This window comes from Gallus gallus, chromosome 1, assembly GCF_016699485.2.
Source record: "Gallus gallus isolate bGalGal1 chromosome 1, bGalGal1.mat.broiler.GRCg7b, whole genome shotgun sequence".
NCBI classification, from domain to species: domain Eukaryota; kingdom Metazoa; phylum Chordata; class Aves; order Galliformes; family Phasianidae; genus Gallus; species Gallus gallus.
The window spans coordinates 77,756,530-77,775,115 of record NC_052532.1 but is presented as its reverse complement, the minus strand read 5'-3'; the positions used below and the strand labels follow the sequence as shown (position 1 = coordinate 77,775,115).

Sequence of the window (18,586 nt, the reverse complement as noted above, 5' to 3'; positions counted from 1 at the left end):
AGACCATATCGTGCTCTGCACCTACCTGAAGGGAGGTTGTGGTGAGCTGGGGGTTGGCCTCTTCTGCCATGTCACTAGCAGTAGGACTAGAGGGAACGGCCTCAAGCCGTACCCGGGGAGATTCAGGTTGGACGTTAGGAAACGCTTCTTCTTTGAGAGGGTGGTCCGGTGCTGGAATGAGCTGCCCAGGGAGGTGGTGGAGTCATCATCCCTGGAGGCGTTCAAGAAACGTTTAGACGTTGTACTGAAGAACGTGGTTTAGTGGGAAATGCTGGTGAGAGGTCAGTTTGCAGTGAATCACGTTGCACGCGACAGGAGCTGATTTAGCCCCCGGTGGCATTTTCTTCTTTCCTTCCCCTCATATGGAGCAAGGCCACGAACGGAGAGAACAGGGTAAAAGAAATCACGACAGAAGTAACGCTTTCTCTCTGCAGTCATGCCAGTAGAAAGTTAAGAGGGCTGAGAACAAGTCCCTGGAAGCCAGGAAACTTGAAACACAGTTGGAACACTGCAAAAAATGCCTGTCTCAGCCATTCCCTACAGACAAAATGTGCCATGCTGTGCTCAGAGTAGAAGAAATTTCACGTCCCCGTTGCTCCTTGTGGCAGGCCAGGCCAGCGTTGCACGCTGCTGCGGCAACGTCTGCGTGCCAGAGTTTGTTTGTCGAGCCTTACAGAGAAGAGGCCTCAACTACAAGATGGACTGCAAGAAGCCTGTCATGAGATCGGCTGTCTTGAAGACGGGAGTGAATATCTGCTGTTTCCCGTGTCCCTAGCACGTAGGAGTCAAGTGTGCAGAAAGGCCAGCGGCTACATGTGTACTTTGTGTGCTTTTGGTCCTGTGTGCTTTTGGTCTGGCTTAATAGGCACCTACTCCCTGAAGCTGTGAGCAGATGCCTAGTGGGATTGTCAGAGATGTGTATATCTAGCTGCTGCAGAAATCACCGCAGTGAGAAACTGGAGGCACACACCTCTTTCAGAAAGAAAAAGCAGGCAGTGAGAAGCTGACGGTGCTTGGTTCACTCCATTGTTTTACAAAAAAGGATGAAGAGAGGAGGCAGTTGCCCATTCTGGACATTCCCACTGCAATATTTTAAAAGGCTTGCATGACTTTTGGAGGAGTATCACTTTGGAATTAATCTGAGGTGAAAGTGCTCCAGCATCGCATTGGCAGAAGAGAGAGCTCCAAACCTGGCTCAGGTGTACTGAAGGCTCACTAAGGCAGATTGTGTTCTCAATCTTAGATGGTAAAACTCTTTTGGACGAGGAAGACCTGTGCAAAAAAATGCTTCTTTGCACCTTTGACGGAAGTTCTAAGTGACAGTGCAACACGATACGCTTCGTGGACTGAAACGAGTGATGCCTTTGCAGAGGACATGTTGGGTAACGCTGTGCACAGGTATCCTGGCTCTGGCCATGGAGCACTGCTTGCACAGCTTCGTGGATAGAGATTTCCTACCGGTGTACCACCACAGAAAACTTTCTTGAACGTGAGCGTTTTCAAACACTGGAAGAGGCTTCCTAGCAAGGTGGCTGGTGCCCGGTGTCTGTCACTCTCCAAGCTTGTCAACGCACTTAATAATATACTTTCACTTTTGTTAGCCCAGTAGGTGCCTCCCAACTCCCTTCCCTTCCCTTCCCTTCCCTTCCCTTCCCTTCCCTTCCCTTCCCTTCCCTTCCCTTCCCTTCCCTTCCCTTCCCTTCCCTTCCCTTCCCTTCCCTTCCCTTCCCTTCCCTTCCCTTCCCTTCCCTTCCCTTCCCTTCCCTTCCCTTCCCTTCCCTTCCCTTCCCTTCCCTTCCCTTCCCCCCTATACCACTCTACTCCACTCCACCCTACTCTACTCTACTCTTGGAAAGAAAGACTGTAGCAGAGCAGAGATCTATGGGAGACAGCATGTGTCACAAATGTATCAGAGAGACCAGATGACACCATTCCCCTAGAAAGGGCCTTGCAGGTTTTCCACAGCATCCTTCTTCGCCCGGAAGATGCTATATGAGGTGACATCTAAGGAGATAGTGCTTGTAAGGGAATCTGCACTCAGAGCTCAAGTCCTAAGCACCTCGACGGCCTGGACGTGAGCCCTGTCCTCGCGTCTCCAGCGTTTGTGGCTGAGGCTGGGTGCTAGATAGACGACAAAAGCACTTCCCGCACCCCTCCTCCTGTGTGCGGGGTGACGGGGTGCCCGGTGCCAGGTTCCCAACCCCGCCCCCACCTCCACCCTGCAGCTTTGTTCTGGTCTCGCAGCGCTGAAGACACTCGCCTACTGCTCTCCAGGAGGACGGAGCGGCTGTAATGGGAACGGACAGGTAGGGGGAGCAGTGGTGCAGGGCTGGTGGCGCAGCAGCACTTCCTTCCTAACAGGACTTGGGGTCCCGGTGCTGCTTCCTGCTGTGGGCACCTCCCTGCTCCCGCGGGGGTAGGGGTGCCTGGGGACACGGCATCCTGGGGGCAGCTGCACCTTGCCTGCCCTCCTCCACCGGCAGTGAAGGTGCAGCGATGCAGCTGGCTTCTGCTGGAGGTTGTGAGCAAGAAACGCCAGAAGCTGCCCAACAGCGTGAAGCTCTCCGTTCCGGTAAGCGCAGTGTCGGTGCTCCCCGGCAGGTGGTGCAACCCCGCAGTGCTCCCAACCCACTTCACGCTTCCCCTGGGCCCCGCTCAGCACTTGAGCCCCTGTGTGTCCCCCAGCTCCTGGCTGAAGCTGAGGCTTCCCAGGGTGGTGCTGCAGGGCTGGGGGCTGCCCTTGGGAACGACATACGTTCTCGCTCAGGTGGGGTGCAACACCCAGAGCCCAATCCCCTCCAGCCTGCTTCCCGGGGTGCAAAGAGGAGCGGGACAACTCTGCTGAGCAGGACTTTTTATTCTGCAGGGGTTTTTGCACATATGGTGGCAGCTTTGTGCTCAGTTTCTCTTCTTCCACATCTTCTTACAGGAGAAGCCGTAGGGAGGATGACGGCAACGACGGATGTTAATGAAGAGCAGCCTGCAGAGGAAAAAAGAAAGGATGTGGGGAGAGGGGTGCCCTTCGGCTGAGGAGGGGACCCCGTGCGTGGAGGTGAGATGGGGCTTAGCCCTGAAGTTTTCAAGGGTTCCCCTTGCATGTGGGTGAAACTGGGGTGCCCTCCGGCTGAGGAGGGGACCCCGTGCGTGGAGGTGAGATGGGGCTTAGCCCTGAAGTTTTCAAGGGTTCCCCTTGCGTGCGGGTCAAACTGGGGTGCCCTCCGGCTGAGGAGAGGACCCCGTGCGTGCCAGTGAGATGGGGCTTAGCCCTGAAGTTTTCAAGGGTTCCCCTTGCGTGCGGGTCAAACTGGGGTGCCCTCCGGCTGAGGAGGGGACCCCGTGCGTGGAAGTGAGATGGGGCTTAGCCCTGAAGTTTTCAAGGGTTCCCCTTGCATGTGGGTGAAACTGGGGTGCCCTCCGGCTGAGGAGGGGACCCCGTGCGTGGAAGTGAGATGGGGCTTAGCCCTGAAGTTTTCAAGGGTTCCCCTTGTTTGCAAGTAGAACTGGGGTGCCCTCCGACTGAGGAGAGGACCCCGTGCGTGGAGGTGAGATGGGGCTTAGCCCTGAAGTTTTCAAGGGTTCCCTTTGCGTGCGGGTCAAACTGGGGTGCCCTCCGGCTGAGGAGAGGACCCCGTGCGTGGAGGTGAGATGGGGCTTAGCCCTGAAGTTTTCAAGGGTTCCCCTTGCATGTGGGTGAAACTGGGGTGCCCTCCGGCTGAGGAGGGGACCCCGTGCGTGGAGGTGAGATGGGGCTTAGCCCTGAAGTTTTCAAGGGTTCCCCTTGCGTGCGGGTCAAACTGGGGTGCCCTCCGGCTGAGGAGAGGACCCCGTGCGTGGAGGTGAGATGGGGCTTAGCCCTGAAGTTTTCAAGGGTTCCCCTTGCATGCGGGTCAAACTGGGGTGCCCTCCGGCTGAGGAGAGGACCCCGTGCGTGGAGGTGAGATGGGGCTTAGCCCTGAAGATTTCAAGGGTTCCCCTTGCATGTGGGTGAAACTGGGGTGCCCTCCGGCTGAGGAGGGGACCCCGTGCGTGGAGGTGAGATGGGGCTTAGCCCTGAAGTTTTCAAGGGTTCCCCTTGCGTGTGGGTCAAACTGGGGTGCCCTCCGGCTGAGGAGAGGACCCCGTGCGTGCCAGTGAGATGGGGCTTAGCCCTGAAGTTTTCAAGGGTTCCCCTTGCATGTGGGTGAAACTGGGGTGCCCTCCGGCTGAGGAGAGGACCCCGTGCGTGGAAGTGAGATGGGGCTTAGCCCTGAAGTTTTCAAGGGTTCCCCTTGCATGTGGGTGAAACTAGGGTGCCCTCCGGCTGAGGAGAGGACCCCGTGCGTGGAGGTGAGATGGGGCTTAGCCCTGAAGTTTTCAAGGGTTCCCCTTGCGTGTGTGTCAAACTGGGGTGCCCTCCAGCTGAGGAGAGGACCCCGTGCGTGGAGGTGAGATGGGGCTTAGCCCTGAAGTTTTCAAGGGTTCCCCTTGTTTGCAAGTAGAACTGGGGTGCCCTCCGGCTGAGGAGAGGACCCCGTGCGTGGAGGTGAGATGGGGCTTAGCCCTGAAGTTTTCAAGGGTTCCCCTTGCATGTGGGTGAAACTGGGGTGCCCTCCGGCTGAGGAGGGGACCCCGTGCGTGGAGGTGAGATGGGGCTTAGCCCTGAAGTTTTCAAGGGTTCCCCTTGCGTGCGGGTGGAACTGGGGTGCCCTCCGGCTGAGGAGGGGACCCCGTGCGTGGGGTAGAAGCCCCTGGTGAAGGGGTTTCTCCCCTGAGTGTGAGTGTGTGTGTGTACCTGTTTCTTGTTGCAATTTCAGGTCCACTGTCTGCTCCATAGCCAAGGTGGCCTTGCTGTTCTTTAGGGTCTGACCCTGCTCTCGTCTTCATGCCCGTCTTCTGTCTGACGGCCATGTGCAGGTATCCGAGGCTGAGCTTCTGGCTGGTGTTGCGCTTTTTCTCAGGGATCTCCTCCTTCGCAGGGTCTCTCAGTTCCATTTTCTCATATCTAGGTCAAAAGAAGTATAAGCCCAAGTTGTTTTCTGGCAACTTGTGCGGTTCTGCTTGTTTCTTTCAGCCCGCCCCTCCCCTATTTATTTTCTTTCGGCTGTCAGTTACTCCTTTGCCAATACTGGCCAAATTATCTGACACGCTCCACTTACAGGTTCAGCTGCCTCCAGCTCTTCTCCCCGACTTGCTTTCCCGTGCTGTGGAGGAAGGGCACGTCTCCGCAGCTGACATCTCCCTTGGGCCTGCGCTTGCACCGAGCCGCTGCCAGAACGGGAACTGCAGGCGTCTGTTGAACAACAAAGCAAACGCCCAAGCATTTCGGGTGTGATGTCCCCAGCATTCCAAGGAGAGATTACGCAGCAGCAGCCCAAACGTCTGGAATGGCTTCTTTCTAGGAGAGAAGCAAAGCCTTGGCGGAGCCAGAGCAGGAGCTTCTTTCCTGAAGGGAAGAGAACCTCCAGCCATCGCTATCCATCTCCTCCCCGGCCAAAGGCCAAAGGCCAAAAGCCAAAGGCCAAATCCCAAATCCCATATCCCAAATCCCCAATCCCAAATCCCAAATCCCAAATCCCCGCCTCCATTGCTAACATCAGAGCACAGCAAGCCGTACGTGTGCAGAAGCATCCCAGATTCCTATGGCTCTGTAGCGGTGCGCTAAAGAGGGCCTCGGTCCTACAGCCTCACGGCAGGAACTTGGCAAACAAGGAGCTTCTCACGGGACTGCTCACTTGCATCCACTGCCATCGCATCCACAGCCCGCAGCCCGCAGCCGTCGGGTGAAGCCCTCAAGAGTACAACGGAGGTCGAGTGCTGAAAGCACGGGAGAGTTCCCGCAGCAACTGCTGCTAACAGCAGACGCTCCCAGCAACTCCAAGGAAGCCCTGAGAGCCCCGAGCCGTGCCCCAGGACCGCTTCCTCTCTCGATTCACCGCCACCGCCACGGGAAAAGCAGACGGGAAAAGGGCACCGACGAAAGCTGCCGATCGCGTTCACGACGGAGGCACTGCCGGCACTCGGGAGGACGGGAGAGCCCGGGGCTACTCGGCTCGAAGCGCTTCCCGCCCGCCCCGTTTCCCCACCTGGCAGCGCGGCGGCGGGTCGGCTCCGGGTGCGCTTTCCGGCCCTTCCGGCAGGCGGCGCCACAGCAGTGAACCGCTGGCTTCACTCCGGCATCGGGCACCGCGTCGCCAACGCGGGCGGCGCCGCGGGAAGAGGCCGCCAGCGGTACGCGAGTACGCGCCGACTGGACGCAGGCGTGCTTAGCGGCGTCGCGGAAAGAAAGCCGGTAGCAACGGCACGCGTTCTAACGGGCGGCGTACCTCCTAGCGAGCCGTCCGTCGGAGATCGCCGGCAAGCGAGCCGCCTCACGGGAGCGAGCGTGGTCGAGTTAGCGGCGCTCCTCCCCGTGCCAAAGGGAGCTGCTTTGCTCTGAGTCCGCATTTGCGAGGACGACGAGGACGACGAGGACGACGAGGAAGGGGCCGGCCGGAGGACGCTCGCGCGTTCACGCGTCTCCAGGGCGCGCGCAGAGCCGTGCGTCACTGCCACCGCACAGCGCCCGCCCGAGCCGCGCGTCGCCGCGGCAACGGCTTCTCCCCTCCTCCTCGCGGCTCCTCCTCTGCCTCTGCCTCTGCCTCTGCCTCTGCCTCTGCCTCTGCCTCTGCCTCTGCCTCTGCCTCTGCCTCTGCCTCCCCCCCCACTCGGCCTATCACTAGCTAGCTGGTAGAAGGGGCCGACCCCCATCTGGCTACAACTTCCATACAGAAAGCAATAGCACAACTAACTAAAATGAATTTCTTTGTCAGCGCATACACAGATAACATTATGGAGGATTTGAAGCAGCAAGTACCAGAATAAATTATATGGTATGGGAGGGTTGCTATTCAAGCTGGATGAAAAGTACAAATGTTTCTAACGCATTTCTGCTTCTGGTATTTCCTAGATTCTGTTTCTATAGAATTCTGTTTCGTGAAGAAAAGACAGAGAAAATATATTCACAAGAGCGCATGAAAGAAAGTGCCATTTTAACAATGAGTGAGAAAGTATGTGCTTTTTCGAAAGGATGTTATGCTGTGGAGATTCTGTGATTTTCCTGCTGAAAGTGATATGCTGCCTGTAATACCTCATATCTATACATATCTGTACATATCTGTACACATACAGAAACTTGGAAACAGTTTTCTAAACCATTTTAAAAACCTTCCAGAGGAAAAGTTTCGGTGGGTTTTGAATCTGTTTGTTAAAGATGTTAAAATGCAATACTGTCCAGTTAGTAGAAGTGAATAGCATTTGAAGTGCTACAGCACACCACTGTTATGTGATCGCTTTCCCTTTTTAATCTATGATGTGTGTACCTTCCTTTAATAAAAACAAAACGAAACTGTTTTCATGCATGAAACTTACTTCTCAAGGTTTGACTAGATGATCTTGGAGCTCTTTCCCAACCTTGGTGGTTCCATGATTCTAGGATCTGTGCTGTAAGTGTAGTGATGCATGTGATGTGACATGGTGGGATTCTGAGCTTAACAAAATATTGCTTATTTTGATATGCCGTTTCAATTAACACCTTATACAGAATCATAGAATTATGAAGGTTGGAAAGACCATTAGAGCAGCTAGTCTAACCGTCAACCCACCGAATCATGTCAATAGCATATCAAAGTGTTCATATAAGAATGAAGCAGCCAGGTACTTTCCCACAAGTCAGGTACAACATGGGAGCATCTTGTAAGGGCTTAAGTGTCAATGACGTTTTTTTTTATTCCTGGTTCTTGCTTTGCTTTGGCTTTTCCTCTACTTAATGAAGAAAGGGCATGGGATCACAACGGACAATCTAATAAACACAAGAATGTAGTAAGGTGATGTCATCCTCATAGTTTATGCATCCACGGAGAGCTGAATGGAAATATGAGGAAAGTACGGGGGAATGGGTATTACTTTTGTATGCGTCCACTTCCTGTGGACCACAGGAAGTTCCGTGTTAACGCGAGGAAGAGCTTAATGAGTGTCAGAGTGACGGAGCACTGGATCAGGTTGCCCTGAGATGTTATGGTGTCCCTTTTCCTGGAGATATTCAAGACCCATCTGGACACCTATCTGTGTGACCTGCTGTAGGGAACCTGTTTTAGCAGAGCAGTTGGACTCATTGATCTCTAGGAGTACCTTCCAACCCCTACAGTTCTGTGATTCTGTGTGATTCTGTGGTTAGTAGGCAAGAACAACCAATTTACACTGCGGAAGAAGGGAATTATTAGCTGAATTTCAGCAAAAAACCTGTACATAAATGCTGGATGGAATTGAAAAAAATGAGTACCGTGATTTAGTACCTGCATACAAAGATGCTCTTCTTCCATTTTAATATTTGTGAGGTATCCATTAAAACTAAGCACGGAAATAAAGTGAAATTACAGCCACACCTTTGAATCATTGGGTCACACAGTGTTAAACAGAGATTCTCAAAAATAATGAACCGTATTCAATCACACTGCTCTCACCAGTATTATTAATATGTTTGTGATAACAATTTTTTTGCATTATTAAGAAATAAAACATTATTTCATCTTCATTTCTATTTTTGTATGTTTTTTAATGTAAATGCATGTGTATTTACACTTACAAGGTAAGTACAATACGTACATATTTACAGTGGCGCAATGATATACTTAGCAGTAAATAAATGTACATACGTTGGGAGTTGCATGCTTAAAAACTTCTTACTGATAGGCGTGCACAATTAAAAACATTTAGAGACCACTGTCCTAGACAACCATAGATGGCATTACAATAGTTGTACGTTCTAACTACGCAGCGAAACAGTCTTCAAGAAAATACTTCAAAACTTCTGCTTTGAAATCTGCCCACATACTCTACTGTACTACTTACAGAAATTTCTATGGATTCGTTTCTAAAAGTCCTTTATACTCCTTCTTCAGTGTCCTATCCTACTTGCAAGATATCCTTCTCAAGCTTTATCATTAAACTCAGATCTGTTCAATCAAAAGACCACTTAAAAGTTTTTCTTCTTATATCTGGAAAGTGTTTGAATTCACTACTTTTAGCAAGTAAGCAGAATTCTTAAAATATGCACATTCCATACTAGGGCAGGACACAGACTCGATTAACACCTATGCCATTTCTCCCACACGGTATTAGTTGTGCTTGTCGAGATTTCAAATTGCTAAGGTGGATCTAGTATTTTTTCTTTGCAGGAGAGCAGAGCAAAATGGATGATTTGGAGCACTTTGATGGAATAATTTTAAATTGCCTTGTTCACGTCTTTATACAGACAGATCATCCTAATTTAGGGCATTCAGAACAAGCATATAGTGACAACTATAATACTGTAAAAGCCTCCACACAGGAGCAAAGCATGATAATCCACTTTGTAATAACCGTTTTACGTTACCTGATAAAAGTAAGGAGTCTCTTATACTCAAGGGCATCCATTTTGTTTCTTAACATACGGCAGTCCATGGGGAATACTTCCCATAACTCAGAAGTGATATATCAAGAAACCGTGCAATCCAGGAAGAGATTTAGGCATTGGGTATAGCATGCAAATGTAGGCATTTAAAGCAGGACATCAGTTGCCTGAGATCAAAACTGTCGTAAAGAAAACAAACAAACAAACGACAGCTCAGCTCCTCCAAAACCCTCGACGTGACTGCATTCCACAGTGTTAGGATGTCAAGGTGTCTGTTGGCATCTCCTCCTCCTCCAACAGTGCTAGGAAAATCACTCCGTTTCCTGGTGATCACTAGAGATAGACACCAGGGAAGAAGAGGAAAGAAAATGCTCAAATCTTCACTCAAGGAAGTGAAAGACCTTAAAATTCTCTCCTACACAAAGTACTCTTTTCCTTGAAGCGCCTTTTCAAGGCAGAGAAATTATTAGTTATCTTGGTAATATCACTTTCAAACTATTTCCTTGCTGTTGAAATGTTTCTTTGTCGTGATAAATGAGACAGGATCCCTCTATCTTCTTCCTCTACAATATAGCAGTTAGAATCTCTAACAGAAAGTTGGAAGATCTAGCCTTATTTTCTTCCAGCCAAGATAAATCATCTATAGACCGTTATGCTCCAGCATAGTAAGTATATAAAAAATAGGATCTGGAAGTGGAAATCTGTGCTTACTTCATTAGTTATCTGGCAGAAATGAGATACTCATCATTGCAATCTATACCTGTTTCATCATTTGGCTTTAGTGTGACCGGTCCTGGCAGGTATGGTTGAGAGGTGAAGTTGAACCTACATCCTTTGTTTTGTTAGGAACAGTCAAGCAGTAGCCAAGTTCAGAATGTCTTTCCTGCAAGCCTACGGTCCTCCATGAGAATTCTTACTAAACAGCTGCACATGTGAAGAAAGTGGAATACCGTTAACTGCATGATGTTGAGCAAGAGCTATTAGATTAGTCTCCTCAAGCAGTTTTTAGAGATTTCAGGAGTTTGTGTACAAAATTTAGTTCACTCTCTACTTTCCAAAAATGTCTTACATTTATTGCATTGTCTGAGACAGAACTGTTGTGGGTTTTTTTTTTCCTACCCTGGCATATACATATGGGGTGCAATCCCGATGTGGAAAAGAATGCAAGCTTTTGGTAACTTGTCTGTCTTTACGTACATAAATTCAGAGGGCTCTGTGAAAACCGAGTGTGGATTACAACACAGGCTTAAAAACGCATCTGAGCCCTTTAAATTCAAATCCTTTCTCTAATATGAAAAGACAGTAACAGAATCCTTATCAAATTTGCATACCTGGAGATAGCAGCTGGACTACTAATCATCAAAAACGGAGAATAAAATAAATATGTAATGACTTAATACGAGAGTTCCTCCTCTGAGATAAATAGGTGATCATGCGATGGGAACATCTAGTTGGGTTTAATATTATTTAGCATACTTAGAACTTTTAGAAGCCTATGAAAAGTGGAGTGAAATTTGTGAGTTCTTGAGAACTGCGATGTCCAGTTTATTTTCTTCTTTCTGTCTAGTAATTGCCATATTTGAGTCAGTTGTGGGGCTTCTAGGAAATGGGACTATCGTGGCTGTCAGTTCAACTAGTTGCATCAGGAGCAAAATTTTGTCCTCCTATGATGTGATTGTGATTTTTCTGAGTTTATCCAGGTTCTTCTTGCAGCTCTGGATGATCCTGGATTTCCTCCTAATTTTTTTTTGTCAACCCTCCTATTATGAAGAAAATTTATTTGTAACTTTCAAGACAGTTTTTATATTCCTGAACTCTTATAGCTTTTGGTTTGCTGCCTGGCTTAGTGTCTTCTATTGTGTCAAGGTTGCCAGTTTTACCCAGTCATTCCTCAGCTGGCTGAAGCAAAGGATTGCCAGTCTCATACCCTGGATGCTGATAACATCATCTCTTTTTTCCTTTGCAACCTCTCTTCCTTTCTTCTGGGATAGCTACAACGCACACAGCAACTTCACTACTCCTTTAACCATGACAAACTCTTCAAAAAGGATAACCACAAGGAAAACCAATTTGATTTTTTTGATCCTTCTCTGTAATGTTGGTATAGCTTTGCCTTCGATAATGCTTGTTTTTTCAAGTATCCTGCTGATTAGATCTCTGTGGAGGCACACCAGACAGATGCAAAATAATGCAACTGGCTTCAGGGATCCCAGCTTAGAAGCTCTTATTGGTGCCATCAAGACAGTCTTCTCCTTCCTCCTCCTGTACATTACAAATTTTATCGCTTTGATTCTCATTTTATCTGACACTTTTGTACCTTTAAGCACTGAGGAAGCTATATGTGTTGTTGTAGTGGCTGCCTGTCCTGCAGGACAGTCTATGGTCTTAATCTGGAGCAACCCCAGATTTCGAGAGCTGCTCAGTAGCATTTTGCACTACATAAACTCTTGTGTCAGAGCTAGATGCAGCTAAAAGACCAGGGCTGGCCTGCTCTTTCCAGTTGAGATCCAAATCAATTAAATTGAAGTCACTGTAGTTACAAAATAATAGAAACATGAAAGAACAGATTGTAGCCCCGAAACGGAATAATTAAGAAGCTGAGATGTTACTTTGTTTGAATGTGATTCTTAGGATGAATAATTTTCTAAGTTGCCGCCTTTTTTAAAAAGACGATTGCCTGTGGAATATAGGTATTGTATTTGTTGTTTTCTTTAGAAATCACCAGTGTTGGTCTGAGCAGAAAAAAACAAGGCTAAGACTCAGAGAATAATTACACCTCATGAGATGGTTTATGTTCAGGCTCACAGATCAGATTGCCGTTATCTTAATAGAACAGACATGCTTAAGCGCAGGCATGCTCAAATTTGATGTGTGAATATGAGGCTTGAAGGTAGATTCTGGCAAGTACAGGCACCTGCTGAGGAACCACATTGGGAAATGCTTACCAAGTGCTTTTGACTGCTTGTTGATTCTAAAAGTGGAATATTTGAGTTGATTCAGTAAAGAACGACACAAACATTTCAGCTTCCTGTGATCACTGAATTCGCAATCAGCATCTGTGTTCCCCTGTGTTTCTTAATATCAAACTTTTCTGAAAAATGAATTTAAATGTTAGCATTTTGTGTTTTGCTGTGGGGAATTAGCTCCTCAAATTCAGAACCACGGTGGATTTAAACAGAAATATTTAAATATTTGTTACAAAACTCTTCAAATGTTTCTAGAAACCAGAACATCTCCATGAAGTGTCTCACTTTTCACCAAAGTGTGTCCTGTAATACTTTTCTACACGGGGATTCCTTTGGCTTTAGAAATGAATTGCAATTTCCTTGACTAATCACTTATTCATGAATCTGAAACACAGCACATAATTTTTGCACTAGAACTGGAATTATACGAACTTTTTCAGGTGGAGTGAAATGTGGATTTCATATGTGGCTCGAGTATTCTTCTGCGATTCACATTGGACTGAGTCCATTCTCTTGTACAGTATCTGGTTGATGGCTCACAGTCAATCTGTTTGAAGAAATTTATATGTATTTAACAGGAGTTTGCACTGAAATGTGATTTTTTTTTAACTTAAATCCAGGCAAGAAATTTTAAAATCCAGTTAAAAAATTGTTTTTCTTGTAGTTTATCTTCTCATTGCAGCATAAACTGGTTTTACAGGTACCAGTAATGGCTTGCCGGTGGGTTTTGTATGATGTTTAACATAGGTAGTGAGAATTCAAGACTGTGGCAATCACATCATTGTTAGGGAAGCATCCATGAATCACAGTTTTTTCTAGCTTAGCACCGTGGAAACACACTCAGAGGTCTGATCTATCCTCTCTCCCCTCTGTGCTGTCCATTTGCCAGCCTTAGGGAAAGAACTTCTGATCTGTCTGAGAACAGGAACAAGCAAGACATATGAGTACATTTAACCCATAAAACAGATATTTTGTCCTCCTCCAGGATGAGTTATCAGTTTTGTAGCTACTCAACAGGACGTCCTGAGCAGGCTCTATATCATCAGTTGTCTTTCTTTTCACTTGCCCCTCTAATGAATAAACAAGCCAGTCATGTTACTTAGTAAACATGACATTTGAAAGAGATTCCTGTGTTGTTTTTCAAACTCCTCCCTCTAAAGATTTCTTCCCAATGTGTTAAGTAAAAATATTGTCTGTGCATCAATATGCATCTGGGAACCTAAGAGGGGAAGTAGATAGAATTACTGGAAGGTAAGTTTCTGGAAGACTACCTTCTAGTCTACTTTCTAGTCTACCTTTCTTTCTGTAACTAACCAGTTAACCTAACTGCCATGTTAATAACACCTATTTAAAATGTGTTTCATAAGCAGTTTACTAAATCCTTCTTGCTGTTTTACAAATGATTAAATAAGACTGAAATGCATTTGTACAAGGGGAAAAATACATTTGCTTGTAGGAACAAAGTACTTACAAAGTCAATGATTCTTTCAAGCCATGCATTTTATCTAATAGGTGGTTTTGTCTCTTACCTAAGGCTGGTTTATAAGCTAGAAGATGGTTTCATTTCCTTCATCTTGAACTTACCAATTTGCAAGTTGAAGGAAGTTTGAAATTCATCTTATCAGAGGCTTCTGAAATGTACCAATTATTCCATACACACCTTACTTAGCAGTACTGCCAATTGTATGCAGTAAATAAAACTGGGAAACAAGATAAGTTCACGGCTCATCCTATTGTAACATTATCTTAATTAGATGATATAGATCATGTAGTGTTGTAGTTATTTACATTGAGAATCCCCCCCCCCAAAAAAAAAAAAAATCTGAGATTTTCTGAGAAATTGCTGTGGTGTAGTACAAAAAAGGAATGCTAGCACTTGGAACAAAGTTCTTTTCCATTAGAGAAACTTTTCTGTATTTCTTTAAGTTGCTGGTTTAATTAGAAATCTTTCTTTTGGACTAAGGAGCAGAATCGCAGAATTGTAGGGGTTGGAAAGGACCTCCAGAGATCATCGAATTCAACTCTCCTGTCAAAGCAGGCTCCCTACAGCAGACTGCACATGGAGGTGTCAGATAGGTCTTGAATATCTCCAGAGAAGGAGAATCCACAGCCTTCCTGGGCAGCCTGTTCCAGTGCTCCATCACCCTCACTGTGAAGAAGTTCCTATGCTCCAGTTTATGGCCATTTCCCCTTGTCTTGTCCCCACAGACCACTGAAAAGAGATTGGCCATGTCCCTTTGACTCCCACACTTCAGATATTTCAAACATTAATAAGATCCCCTCTGGGCCTTCTTTTCTCAAGGTTGAAAAGACCCAGGTCGCTCAGCCTTTCCTCATAGCAGAGATGCTCCATGCCCTTTATCATCTTTGTGGCCCTCTGCTGGACTTTTTCCAGGAGATTCCTGACTTCTTTGTACCAGGGAGCCCAGAACTGCATACAGCAAATTCCTCATAAACTACTACGTGATGTGATTTTGGTTCCCTGAAGGAGAAATATTATACATCTGCAACATTATGACTGTATTTTAACAAAGTCTGTGATAAGCCTTGAAATTCCTTTGTAGAAGACAGAAAGAAAAATTATTGGTGTTATACTATATGAATATCTGGAATGTTGGATACTGATGAGGCAGAAAAGCACTGAACAAAATTATTAAAAGAGAGGAGTGATAGTCAGAACTTCTATTTTGTGGTAATATCCATATAATTTATTAAGCTAGAATGTAGATCCTTGATAAATCATAAAATGATATATATATATTTCATAATCACTATATATATATATATATATAATCAGAGTCATTCAGAGAAAAAAGGGCAACCACCTTCATTTGTTTTCTAAATCAGTCTGCACTCTTTTCCAAGTAATGAAACAGTAATTTGATTGTAATAAATAGCTCAGGCTTAGAAATGCAAAGATGTTCAGTGAAATTGACAGATCACTACAGATCCTTCTCTCATTTGCATGCCCACAAACACAGCTGGAGTGTTCATAACTGAATGTTGGAAAACATGAAACCCTATCAACAGTAATTGGTACAGCTCCTTCCTTGCATGCCTTCCTGAAAGGGACACTATGTGTACACACCTGCACATATTTGCATGTGTACATATCAACACCCTATCACCTTACGTGATGGTTCTTTGTCCCTCTGCCAGTGCATATAAAGATGGAAAGCAAAGTTTCAACATTAACCTGGATAGCTATTTATACCAAAATACACATCTTTTCAAAATGCATATTTTCTTGAGTAACACTTTGTTTTCTTTCATTTTCATGTGGCTTAATTTGTGGAACCTTGTTTTACTGTATATCTAGGTAAATTCACAAGTTCTCTTTGAATTAATCTCTTGGCTTTTTACTTATGGAGGAAAACATCTAAAAATAGTATTTTTCTTGCATGAAGAGGAATTAAAATGATGACATGCTTAGTTTTTTAATTATTTTCCTCCATCCTATGAAGTAGAGATCCTTTCTTTTTTGACTTCTGGAATGCTATACTAAGCTTAGAGAGGAAAAATTTGATTTCAGTTATCATAGAATGGCTTGAATTGGAACGGACCTCAAGGATTATCAAGCTCCAACTCCCCTGTCACAGGCAGGGCTGCCAACCTCCATATCTAACACTAGACCAGGCTGCCCAGGGCCCCATACAGTCTGGCCCTGAACACCTCCAGGGATGGAGCATCCACAAGCTCTCTGGGCAGCCTGTTCCAGCACCTCACCACTCTCTTGGTAGCAAGAGGTGAGAGCAAAATAGATTATTGTATGACTGATTATGAGCACAAGAGGCGAGAAATCAAAAGGGAAAATGGCAGTTGGTGGTGCTTCAGCTTTTTTCAGCACTCTATATTATCTTTTCTCATCATCTGAGTATGTGCTTCTTCCCTAGTAACATCAGAGGTAATTGCATGTTTTGGCTCCTGGACAGACAGGATCGTCAAAGTCTTCACTGTCAGACACTTTCCATCCAAACAGACACAGGAGAATCAGGGCACTTTTTATTTCTAGCTCATGTCACTTCTCAGTAGATTGGTTCTGTTATGGCAAAGCTGGGTCATCTTCTGGAAGAGCAGCAGTGAGGTTAACACGTCCATAAATGACCCAAATGCTTGAATAATAAATATAGCCTTTCTTAGGAAGCACAAAAGCAAGAGAGGGACATAGAATGATAGAAGAGTTTCAGATACCTATGCATTTTCCCTGCTCATCTTAAAAGAAATGATTAAAAGACTGTAATTTTGAGGAAATCACAGGTATTTTTTTGTTTGGGATTTTTAGCAGAGTAATTTAGTCTTTGAGTCACACCATAAATGAGGCAAAATTTTACATATTCTTGTGCTCATTAAACACAAACAATTCTCAACAGTTAAGTTGATGACTTGAAGCCTTACACACACTTTTTAATGTAGTCAGTATTTTAATTTATAAGTGAATGCAAGGCAATCTTTCAAAGCAGGGTTTCAGATATTTCAGATAGCTACATATTTAGGAGAAGGCTACAGAGAAATTTACCCTAGAAAAATCTCATGTATGCGCAACATTATGTAAGCAGATTTGCTATTCTTGAGGAGTAATTTTTCCCCTTTCACTCACCTGCATTTGCAAAAACTCCCAGCTGCCCATGTTCCTGACAGAAAGTTGCAGGCCCTCAGCCTGCATAATCATATATGCAAATGATGTTAATTTTTTCTCTTCCTCTGATTCTTATTGCACTTACTCACATTTTTGTAATAGCCAACAATAACTCAGCCTGAACTGTGGTATTGCCAAATATAATAGGCCATAATTCTGCCCGAAGCAACAATCACACACTATTTCTGCAAGGCAGAATAGGACTTAACTCTCACTAATTCCTTTCTTGCTGTAAGAAAGACAGATATTAAACAGAGGTCCCAAAAGCACTGGAAGAAGCTTGTGATATTTGCTAGATGCTACATTGTCTTTGAAGTTTATTTGTGCCTAGAACTTCAGTTCTTCGAGTACCAAGAAGTACTCTATCCTATTTCTTACTTGAATTCTGGAGGGATCAAATAAGACCTAGATACAGCAGTACTTAAATTTCCTATGTGTTATGTTTGCCCTGCCTGTGCCTACCATAAATCAATAGAATTGAGCAGCTCCGAAGACTAAATCACAACTGCCTTATTTTCATTCATATTTAATAGGAGAGAAATGTGATTCTTTTCCCTTTCCTTGCCTGCTATCTTGAATACTTTTTCATGGGAGACAACCACAATTTAATGTCTTCTTCAGCATGATAACATGCAAAAAAAAACATGCTCAGATTTTCTTAACCTCAGGATATTTACTAACGCTGGAGTGCATTGACCAAGGAGGAGGTTCTCTCCACTCACTTAGTGGGGATCCTTCATAATATAATACTAACTGGAAATAACAGAACATAATTACCATTAATATCTTGAGCAAGGAGAATGGAGTCCTTGTTTCCAGATCCTTTTCTATCCATGGATTATTAGTTTTACATGAAACATTTGCTGGACAAGAATCCAGTAGAAACTGGGAAAAAAGCAAAACAAAACAAAACACCACAACATGTGAAATTCTACAGGTAGAGATTTAAATTTCTTCCTGGGGATGTGATGTTATATTCATCTTTGAGTTACACACTCTTGGCCTACATTTTTCAACAGAACAATCCTAAGTGTTCTCTGTTCCTATGTAGGCTATTGCTGCCCTGTGGGGATCCTATCACCTTGTGTTACCACATCAGTTTCTTACAAGAGCCTTTGATATTGATTTTAGATGGCTCTGCTATACCCCAGGGTGTAAGATATTCAGTTCATCATAGATCGTTCAGCTGCTATTTACAAAACACATACACAGATAAAAATTAACTGGCACAGCTTGCAGTAATTTACCTGTTCTTTCTGAGTGCAAGATGGAATTCTACAGAAAGACGATATATTGGTTGACCATTGAAAGAGTTAGATTATACAAATAGGACATGTAAACAGCTGTTCACTGTAGTTTGCATCTTCGTGATTACTGACTGGACATCTGTAATCAAATCAGTCTTCTAATGAGTGAAGAGAAACAGAAAATAGTCTTGTATCTTTGAGGCTTCCCCAGAGTTTGGGGCTCATTAACTTAAAAGCAGTACTATCATACCGATTTTAATTTGGTTAATGCCTATATATTTACAATACATACATAAAAGGTAGGAAATAAATTAAGAGAATGTGTTGAAAA

At 45.2% G+C, this 18,586-nt stretch overlaps 1 protein-coding gene and 1 long non-coding RNA gene across 2 annotated transcripts; both read left to right on the top strand.

Moving 5' to 3' along the window:
* The first annotated feature begins 2,350 nt into the window (after positions 1 to 2,350).
* LOC107055487 lies at positions 2,351 to 8,548 on the top strand. Its single transcript, XR_005840295.2, has 3 exons — positions 2,351 to 2,572; positions 2,930 to 3,052; positions 5,138 to 8,548. It is a non-coding gene; the product is annotated as an uncharacterized LOC107055487 (long non-coding RNA).
* Positions 8,549 to 10,807: 2,259 nt separating this feature from the next.
* Positions 10,808 to 12,012, top strand: TAS2R40 (taste 2 receptor member 40). Its single transcript, NM_001396669.1, has one exon. The coding sequence runs from the start codon at positions 10,943 to 10,945 to the stop codon at positions 11,876 to 11,878; it is 936 nt and encodes a 311-aa protein (NP_001383598.1). The 5' UTR covers positions 10,808 to 10,942; the 3' UTR covers positions 11,879 to 12,012.
* The last annotated feature ends 6,574 nt before the right edge of the window (positions 12,013 to 18,586 follow it).

What these genes read in the sequence shown, in the direction of transcription:
- TAS2R40 (NM_001396669.1), top strand. Translation starts at nt 10,943, where the DNA reads ATGTCCAGTTTATTTTCTTCTTTCTGTCTAGTAATTGCCATATTTGAG.